Source organism: Paracoccidioides brasiliensis (assembly GCF_000150735.1).
Source record: "Paracoccidioides brasiliensis Pb18 unplaced genomic scaffold supercont2.38, whole genome shotgun sequence".
Classification (NCBI taxonomy): Eukaryota; Fungi; Ascomycota; class Eurotiomycetes; order Onygenales; family Ajellomycetaceae; genus Paracoccidioides; species Paracoccidioides brasiliensis.
In genome coordinates this window covers 6,416-16,983 of record NW_011371395.1, presented here as the reverse complement: position 1 = coordinate 16,983, position 10,568 = coordinate 6,416, and the positions used below count along the sequence as shown (strand labels likewise).

General features: G+C 35.3%; 3 protein-coding genes across 3 annotated transcripts; 1 reads left to right on the top strand and 2 right to left on the bottom strand.

The window, feature by feature from the left end:
• Nucleotides 1-579: 579 nt before the first annotated feature.
• PADG_08721 (uncharacterized protein) lies at nt 580-2,123 on the bottom strand (the record flags this gene model as incomplete). The annotated part of the gene is made up of 2 exons (XM_010765724.1): nt 580-716; nt 878-2,123. 2 exons carry the CDS (start codon nt 2,121-2,123, stop codon nt 580-582), a joined length of 1,383 nt encoding a protein of 460 aa, XP_010764026.1.
• Nucleotides 2,124-3,667: 1,544 nt separating this feature from the next.
• On the top strand, nt 3,668-5,839 carry PADG_08719 (uncharacterized protein; the record flags this gene model as incomplete). Its single annotated transcript, XM_010765723.1, has 4 exons — nt 3,668-3,828; nt 3,906-4,178; nt 4,248-4,837; nt 4,920-5,839. The coding sequence occupies 4 exons, from the start codon at nt 3,668-3,670 to the stop codon at nt 5,837-5,839; spliced, it is 1,944 nt and encodes a 647-aa protein (XP_010764025.1).
• A 3,423-nt stretch (nt 5,840-9,262) lies between these two features.
• Nucleotides 9,263-9,441, bottom strand: PADG_12530 (uncharacterized protein; the record flags this gene model as incomplete). Its single annotated transcript, XM_010765722.1, has 2 exons — nt 9,263-9,354; nt 9,426-9,441. The coding sequence occupies 2 exons, from the start codon at nt 9,439-9,441 to the stop codon at nt 9,263-9,265; spliced, it is 108 nt and encodes a 35-aa protein (XP_010764024.1).
• Nucleotides 9,442-10,568: the final 1,127 nt, after the last annotated feature.

Here is a 10,568-nt window from a genome sequence, read left to right as displayed (position 1 = left end):
AGATAGATATTATAGTTATTAACTAAATATGTCTTAAATAAATAAATAATTAATTAATTAATTAATTAAATAATAATAATCTAGTTATATAAAACTTATGATATAATTTCAATCTTAATTGATATCTTAATCAAATATATAATTTTAATTTATGTTATAAGCAACTATACTATAATATAAAGTGATAAATATTAATATGATATTAAAATAAAAATATAATTATAATAAATAAATAAAAATATTAACTTATTAAAATAAATTTTTAAAGTAAAAAATTACTATAGAAAAAGTTCAAAAACTTTATATTAGAAATTAAATAATAATAAAAAAGAATTTTTGATATGATATTTTATAAAAATGAAATTAGAATAAATAATAAAAGATCTTAAACAAATATAAAAATAGCAACTTTAATATCAAAACGTATAGTTATGCTAACAAGTTAACTAATCACAAACAGCCGAGAGGGAACTAAGGGGGTACAACCGGGGCAAAGTGTGATAATCTAAGTCATGAAAGCTGCGTAGATATATGCATCGTATAGATAGTTTTGGAATATGTAAACCTTATGTCGTAATCTTATATTAATGTACCAGGACAAATCAACTCATTTGCATATGCGCGGTATCGAGATAGGATATCAGTGTTCTTGAGGTCCTCGACTTGAGAGGTAAATGCATAGTGAGAAGCGAGGGCGCCGGTTGCCACCAGGACAGCTAGAAATAGAAACGTTAGTCAGAAATTACAGTACAGAAAGTAATCGCTCGCAGTGTACGTATTCCTCAATTTATCCATAGATGATCCGGTATGTTCAGAAAGGGGCGTTTTGCTTCGTAATAAATGCAAACAAAAGTTTTAAAAATCGTTGAATACTCACGTCTATTCAACCGGCGTGGGATTGATTTAGTCAACATTGCTTCGTCATCAACTAATGGAAGATGGTCGATGATATCTTTGCCCCAGACGGCAATGAAATTGATACTGATCCGTTCGAAACCCATATTCCAGACACCACGACGGGCAAAATCATACACATCTGTTGCGTTCTGCTCAAGGGATTCAAAAAAGGAAAAATGCTGCTGCGCGGCAAGAGACCACTTGCCATATACCTCTTTCCATGGGCTGCAGAGCGAATGTTGGATAGGGGTACGGTATATGTCGCTTCGATTCCCGTGGCGGAGGGGTAGCCAGCGGTGGTTCGGATACGGCGCGGTGCCAACTCCGAGCGGGAACTCGAAATCATCCGGGCCCTCCCAGGGTGGGAGTTGTGAGGCACGCCACGTTGGTGTTCCCAGGGAAGTGTCGTTGGGCTGCGTCAGTTCGGGAAGGTAAGGTCGTATAGCTTCTGTGCGGTAATGATGGTAAGAAAGAGGAGCGCCATTGACAACGTTTGCAGAGACGATAAAAGAGTGGTTGCTCTCTAGCTTCAGCGATACCAACTTCGGGATCGCATGGTCGTCGATGTAGACAATATCATCGTCAATTTTGAGGTAAAGTGTACCCGGTTCAGTCACAGCGCTATCCCATAATCTGGCATATCCCTTTCTCTCACTATCTGTATCCGGGGAGATTTTCTTATATAGAGGTGAAGTAGGAAGCAGCTTATCCAGCCAGTTCAAATCATTCTGGTTCTTGGTATTGGACACCCAATACACCTCATCGATCCATCCTCTGTTTGCCACGAGATTCCTCTTTAGATAGCAATCAAGAATTTCAACTCTATCAGGCCGTCCATAAAATATCACGGCAACAATCTTCAAGCCAGGAGGTTTCCTAATACTATTTTCAGGAATAGCGGAAGGGGTGGGGGAGGCGGAGTGGGGGGGAGGATAGGATTGAGGAGGTAGAGGACGCGATACAGTTGGAGTATTCGCGGGTAGACCCTTTTCCTTCCCGCTTGCTACCACATGTGGAGTAACAGTCGACTGATCATCCGATAGGGGAGAAGATGGGTGCCGTAAAACTGGAGAATTAAAATATGCTGCAAAAACAACTAGAAAGAAACATATCAATGCAAAAAGACCGATTTTGAAAGAGCGTCGGAACAATATTGAGTTCGAAGTCCAACCAGCAAGAATTAACCAGAGGGAACCACCTGAATTAAGAAAAGAACTTCCGCGCATGGTTGGGTTAGTCAAACATGATCTAGCTTGGGGAAAGAGGGAGAAGATAGAAGAATAGTTGAAGAGAGGAATCCTACCGGAGAAGTTCGCCTCAGCGCGGCTTCGTGAAGGACTTTTTATTCCCCATTCCACTATTAGGGCTTGGGGAAAAAACACTAGGAGAAACCTTTGAACATGACTGGTCACTCAACGCTTTAACACTTCAAATTTTCTCACTTCAGCTCAGTCAAATTCTTCAACTTTCTTCATGATCTCTCATGTCAAATGAGGATTTAATTAAATTTGCAATTGAAGATTTGAAAGTGCAAAAGATTAAAACTTATTGTGTCACTGCTAAAAAAAATACTCAATTAATAAAAATACACAGTGGTATAAGACTTGCTACGGCGCAGTCGCTTGTAATAAGGATTAAGGTTGATCCGCTCCGACCCCAACCATATTCAGTTGCTCAGATCCTCAACCGCCTATTTATATTCAGCTGTTTGTTCATTACACATTTTAATCCCCAGTTTAGTATTCTCATCGCAGCTGCCTAGTTAGATAGATGAATTGAAGCTTTTGTCTTTTTATCATCATTCCTCTAGTTGAGCCATGACAGATTCATGCAAGCAGTTCAGTTATTGAGTTGATAATTTAGAGAATGATATATTAAATATATATACAGCTTTACAAATCAAGAATATTTCTTGCTTTTTTAAAGTATTTATCATGAATTCAAGTCTTCTCTCTCTCTCAAGAGAATTTGAAGCATTTTTTATTGCAAATTGATGGCATAATTATGCATTAAAGTGGATAAGTAGTTAAATGAATAGATATTTTGAATTGATGATTCACTCACTCATGATCCACTGAGTGCACTTGGGAATTACGTTAGTTTGTCTTATAGAATAAGCTTAATGAAGTTAAACTTTCTTGTAGGTGTAATAAGGACAAATCACTGTTCTCTATAAACTGGACTTAATAGTGTGCGCTCGGTTGGGTGCGCCGCTTGGTTGGGAACTAGATGTTATATTTTCAAAGCGTCTCCTCCCTCATAGAATTCCCTCCTAAGTTACCCAACTTTAACGGAATGTTCTTATCCTCATGGATGTTCTTCGGAAGCATTCTAGTTATCGCGTCTGTTTAACGTAACATCCCCATCGCTTCCAAAGTTTGACTTTAATGCTTAGATCAATGGCTTTGGTTCAAATTGATGTAGAACACGGATCCTTTCAAAATCGTGTGATTCCTCTAACATTGTTGAAAGTTTGATACGTCCTTGACGCAAGAATGAGCAAATTTCCCAGATAAAATGACTATGCTACAACTCTTTTCACCTATTCGATCCACAGAGGGCTGAGTACCTTTAGGAACTGGGATGGGAAGAATGCTTCTCTCTCGGTTCTGTCTGGTTGAACGTTGGGCTTAAAGGGGGAGAATCCACTCTCATTCTTCTTTAAAACCCTTTGTCAAGGGCAATCCATGCTGTTCAGTTTTCCTTCCCTTCTTTTCAGTTCTATTTCTTGCTTTTCATTTATTTGTTTTCATTGTTTTGAATTTTCAATATGGATGAACCAGCGGTTGAACGACGGCATATTCAGGGCCAAGAATCAAAAATACCACACTGGGGCTATTCTAGTCGTTTGTTACCTTGCACCAAAGACCCCGAATCTTGTTCTTATTTGGACGCCGTATACTGGATGCAAGATCTCTCAATGCTCTATACGTACGGCCTCATCAAATCAAACAGCCAATACATATCTCAAGAAATCTCTGTGACTGATATATCACCCTTCAACATAGGTTTATCATCTGGGCTGTGATCGGTGGTCTACTTTTATTCACCCTTGCTCTTCGACTGGTTAGCTCTCGATATTTAAGGAAGCCAGGGTCAAGGAGAGAACTAGAAGGCCAGACCCTGGTTAAGGCAAGCTCGTTTTCCAGAGCTTGGAATGCGCTCTCTGCTGGTGCTCGTCATTATTTACTGCCGGAAAGCCTCGTCAATTTCTTCGGCCACGTTACAAGGCTTCAAGTTGCTATTTTTTGCGGAATTCTTGTCTACTTACTGATTTTTACGTGAGGATTTCTTCGGACTTAATACAGATTCTACGACATTCGATAGGAACTGACGCTCAACTTTTGCAGCCTGGTTGGTTCTGTGTATAAATTATGGCTCACTCCCGTCAAGAATTCTTCGTCCTTCAGCACGCGGACTACTCTGGGGCCACTCGCGAATCGTATTGGGGCGTTCGCATTCGCGATAACCCCGTTAACTATCATGCTAGGTACTCGGGAAAACATTCTCTCGCTTATCACTGGAATCCCATACCGACATTTCAACTTTCTCCATCGATGGATTGGGCGCATCATTTTCATTCAAACTGTCTTGCACACTGTATTCTGGACAATCATTCAAACGCGGCTCTACCAGCCGCAGCCGAAAGTGTACACCAAGTTCATCACGAAGAGGTACATTATTTTTGGTATAATTGCTCAGACTCTCATGACCTTCATTTATATCTTCAGCATCAATAGGGTTGTCAGATGGACTGGGTACGAATTCTTTAGGAAATCCCACTACATCGCTGGAGCCCTTTATCTGGGAGCTTGTTGGGGCCATTGGGCTAGGCTTAGTTGCTGGATGATTGCGTCCATTGGTGTTCTATTTTTGGATAGGGGTGTTCGTCTACTTCGCACCCTTGTCATACATCTGGACTTAAAGGACAGATATAAAGGTATGACAACTTGAATTTTCGAATTTTCGTCACATGTCCCCTCTCACGTTGAATCGGAAAGATGTTTAAAACCCAAATGCAGGTATCGGATTCAAACCCGCAGAGGGCAAAATTACATCCTTCGATGACGGTGATGGCGGAATTGTAACTAGACTTGAATTCAGACACGATCAGCCGCCCTGGGAAGCTGGTCAACATTTCTTCCTATGTTTTCCAGATATAACCATCTGGCAGTCCCATCCCTTCACCCCGTTCCCGAAACAACTGCAGAACAATTCACAGCACGCATACGTTATCCGGTGCTTGTCAGGGGAGACCTCTCGTTTACCACTTTTGGCTAGCAATTCATCCGGTGACATTACCATTCCCGTCATACTCACTGGCCCTTACGGAACGCATGTTCTTGACAAGTCAACCCGGAATATCCTAGCAATAGCCGGTGGTACTGGCATATCCTTCGCTCTGCCGTTAGCAGCAGCAGCAGCAGCCTCAGGGAACAAGGAAGAACCCGACCGTCGCGTCGAACTCGTCTGGATAATCCGCCGCACACGAAACATTGAATGGGTCCAAGATGAGCTCACCGTTCTCCTTCACTCCCATCCGAAGAACGTGACCGTCCGCATTTTTGTCTCCCGCGAGCCTTCTATGGAACTAACAAATACCCATCGTGCCGAAAATTTATCTCTCAGTGACGAGAAGACCAACCCGTCAAAGCCAAATGGGAATCCATCGTTCGTACTTCCCCAACACCCTAATCTTCACATATTGTGGCCCGCAAACCACCACCCGGATATGCATGAAATCGTTCAGAACTTTATTCACAATGAGCCGCCGTCGTCACCGTCGCCTTCGGCAGTTGCTGGCCGGGTTCAAGTGGTGGCTAGCGGGCCGGCAGAGATGGGTCATGATTTGCGTGCGGCTGTTGCGGCGGCAAATGATTCTGGACAAGTATGGAAGGGAAAGGAGGAGTTTGATGTTTCATTGTACTGGGATAACCGATAACTGGTATCACTAGCCCTCAGGCGCTCACAAGAGTTCCGTGCTTGGTATGGACGTCTGTGCAGTTATATATATAGAGGAATTTCTTCTCTTACTCCCTTTTATTCTTCTTTAGGTTTTGTTGACTTTTCCTTCTAGATTTGTGGTGTAGCTACTTTCATCACCGAGATGCATACTTCTAGGGAGAATGGCTTGATATTAGGCTCTTTCAATTCTCCCATGGTCGAAAATTAGCTTCTTGACAAAGTCAGGAGAGGTTTAAAAATACTTGACTTTAGATAGATATCAATTCTAGGAGTCACTGCAGCTGTACGCAGTGGGTTAGTAAATTACGTTAACTTGCCCATATAACTTGTTCAGTATGAAACTTGATTAATGTGATTGACCACTCAATGATTTCCACCACCCAATGATTTTATAAATTCCACCTCAATTCTTCAACTTTAAACCTCAACATCATGATCAGTGAAACTGCAATTCAGCTTACAATTGAAGATTTAAGATTACAAGAATTTCCAAGTTATAAGCAAACTGCTTCAAAATGTAAAATCAGTTCAATGATATTGCAACAGTAGCATAAAGACAAGTAGATCTGCAGATCTGATGTGATATTAAAATATCATAAAAAGTTAATCAACTTGCAAAAAGAAACACTTATTCAGCATATAAATCATCTAGCAGACCATAGTCTTGCTCTTATATCTTAAATAGTATGAAATTTGATGGTTGAATTTGTTACAGCGCAGTCACTGATAATATAAGATAAGATTAATTTATTTTAACTTCAATCATATTTAATTACTCTTATTGATTCACTTCACTTTGAAAATTGATTCATATTAATTCTTAATAATCTATATATATTCAACTACTTGTTTATTCGCATATTCTAATTCTCAATTTAGTATTCTCATATAGCTGTTTAGTTAGATGAATTGAAGCTCTTATCCTCTTATCATCATATCTTTAGTTGAGTTATTATAGAATTTAATAAAGAATATGATAAAGAGTATTGAATGAATTTATTTTATCAAAATTATAAGAATAAGCTAAAAAGTATCTATTTCTATACAATTAATCAAAAATAATAAATTATAGATAATTCTAACTACTTTGAAGACTACTATATATAAATTGATTAAATATTTACAGTATTTTTCTGTTAAATTTACTGACTGCTGATAAAATAACTTTACTTCTAGTTAACTTATTCTATTATGAAACATAATCTTAAACTCTTAGATATTTATAATTATGATAAGAAATTTTTTTAATTAATCTTAAATATGCTACTAAGTATATTGTTTTAGTTAAATCTCTGAAAAATAAATATATTATAGTATTTTAAAATGAAAGTTTTGAATTAATTATCTTAATTATAGCTATTTATACAGATGATTTAAATGTTTCTTCAGTACTAATATATAAGAAAAATGATATTCAGAATATCTGACTTAATGAATTTCAATTTAAAGATTAATAGATATATTTTAATATATTTTCAAATGACTAAAGTAGTAATGACTATGATATAGAGTGATTGAAAAAAAAATATTTTATTTATATATAAAGAAAAGTAGCTACAGCCAATACTTACTTATATTAAATAATCATTCTTCTTATATTAATATAAAATTCGTAAACTATATAGATAAGAATCAAATATCATTTACAGTATTTTTATCATATTCAACTTATTATTTGCAATTATTAAATAATAAGATATTTATATCACTTGCAAAGATCAATGTGAAAGAATTAAATTCACTACTATATTAAAGATTTGACTATTTATCTATTACTAAATATAATTTTTTAAAGACTTTTTTATGCGGCTTTAAATTTAATACTTCTATTAGTAAATATATAAATAAAATTTAAAGCTATAAAGATTTATCTGTTATATTCTGACTGAGTATTTATGATATTTATTAAATAATTAATTATTTCTTCTGATACTATTTGATCTGTTACATCTATTACTGCTTATGAATTTTGCAAAGCTGTTTATAATATCAAGACCTTATACTACTTACTAAAGTATCTCATGAAGCATCTAAAGAATTAGTTTTTTATATATTTAGAATCAGCACTTTATTTATTTTAAAATAATTACTTTATATCACTAATATTTTATTTTATAAAAGAGTACTATATCTTCAATTCTTTATTTTTTAAAAGATTATAGATAAAATCTATTACTATTTATTAAAGAATAAAATTAATATTATGTTATTTATTTTATAAAATATTAAAGGTGAAATTTATTAATACTTATTCATAAATATATATATTATAAATATTCCAATTTTTTCAAAAGATTCAGTGATTAGCTATTATTCAATTCTATATTTACATTTTTATTTATCACTATTCGTTTTTCTTCATAGCACTAATAGTGTCTATATTTCTACTCTCTTATAATATTAGTTATAATGCTTTTCATACTTTCTTTTGACATTTAGTTCAGTTATATTAAGTGTTTTTATAGTTTCTAATTATTTGAAAAGAGGTTATTTATTAAGTCTATAACAATAAGTTTAAAATATAATATATAAATTAATATCTCACATATAATATCTATGAAAAAAGTATATATATAAAAGAAACTCTCTATGAATAATTATTAAGTCTAACTTCAGAAAGAAATACTAAAGCATCTTATACAGCAGTTGATGAAGAGATTCAGATAATTCAATAGAAATAAGTACAGCTGAAAATATATAAAAAACTTCTTTAACTATAATAATAAATCAACACTTTCAGTATATAAAATCAAAACTCTAAGAGTAATCAGTATATAACAGAGTTAACAGATTATACTATTAGTATTAACTTCATCTATAAAAAACTCTGTTCTGTATCAATTTAAAAACTTTTCAAGAAGTTTAAGATAGAAAGTTTTAAGAAACTAGAGAATTTTATTTCTTTAAGTCTTGTATTTTATATATCTATCAAAGATATTATTTTGAGAATAATGAGGAAAATAAAATTCTTAAAGTAATAATTTATTTTAATACTGAACTTCAAAAAATAATAACAATATTACATCAAGCTAAAGATACTCATTATCTGAGATAAATTCTATAATTGATTTCATGTTAAAATTATAAACTCTGATAAGATAAATTAAAACTATGAATTAAAATATTAATGTTAAGGAGTGAATGTGAGCTGCATAAGAAGGAAACTCTCTGTGTTGCTAACTGCTATATAATGAAATACTAAGCTTGATGGGGTGAAAGAGGTGCTGGGGCCTGCCTGGGTTATAACCACCTGCATGGTTGTTTAATCATATGAGAATATTTGGCCTAATCAGACGCCGAGCTTAATCTGACATTGAGTCTAGCCGGGCACTGGGCCTCAGTTGGGCTTGGTCGGGTGCTGAGCCTAACATCACCCTCTGATCTAGGGACAAGCATGTCCTCATGCTGGTAGGTTGTCATCAACCTCATTCTTCAGATAGCTGTCTGTCTCCCATGTCTTCAGCCACTCATTTAGTTGTCTTGAGGGTTCAGCTTTTGTAGGGTTAGCTTCATGAAAGTCACATATGACATGTGGTGATTCTTTGAAGTCATGAGCTGTGTACCAAGATAAGTTCTCATCAAATCTCTTTCAGTGGACTTGATATTGCAGTTTGTCTTGATTTATTCAACTGACTAATATATGCTCCACTTCTCATTTATTTTCTTCATCTATTTCAATTGAATCTGATGGTTTGACAGTCTGCTCTGATAGAGAGTCTTTTGAATCTTTGCACAGCTTGTTTGAGAAGAAGATTGAATGAATTTTCATGATTGTGAGAAGGTTTAGTCTATAGATGTTGCTCACTCTCTCTAGAATTCTGAAGAGACCTGTGTTCTATGCTGCCAGCTTACAGCTTGATTGATTGATTCTGTATGATTTCAATGTCAAGTAGATAAAATCTCTCACTGTGAAGTCAGATTTCTGATAATGTTTATCAGTCTGTCTTTTCATCTGTTTTTGTGCTGTCTTCATGCTCTTGTCTGCTCACTCTCAGATCTCTTTCATCTGTTTAACAAAGTTTTGAGCAGTTCTTCAATTTGTTCTCTTCTCTGCTCTTAGTTTTCTTGACAGAGATCTTCAGTCAAATGATGTTCATGACTCATATTCATTTGCAGCTAGAAAGAGGGAGATCTCAGTGAAGATGTTTGAGATGACTGCAGAAACATAATCTATAATGAATAATCACTTATTTCAGTCATTTTGATAGTAATTAACATATGAGTGAAGATGTGTGATAATATACTGATTTATTGTCTCTGTCTGCTCATCTGTCTGTGTGTGATGTGCTGTTGAGAGTTTCAACTTTATGTCTAGAATTTCTGTGAACTCATTTCAGAAGTTTGATATGAACTGAGAGCTGTGGTCAAAGACAATTGAGTCTGATGCTTCATTATAGAAATAGTAGAATTGAATGAATAATTGAGCCAGCTCACAGACTGTAACTTCATAAGTGATAGAAATTGAAATTACCTTCTTGCTTAACCAGCAGACTATAACTAGAATGACATCACAGTCACTTTTGCTCTTTGATACATTCATGAAGTTCATTGCAATATGCTGCCATGTCTGTTCTGATATTAATAACAGCTTTAGCAGGCCAGAGACTTTGTTTTTTGAGATCTTACTAACTCAGCATGTATGACAGTTCTGAACATAGCATAAGACATTCATCTGTCAGATGATTCATCAATAGCAGAGATGAATC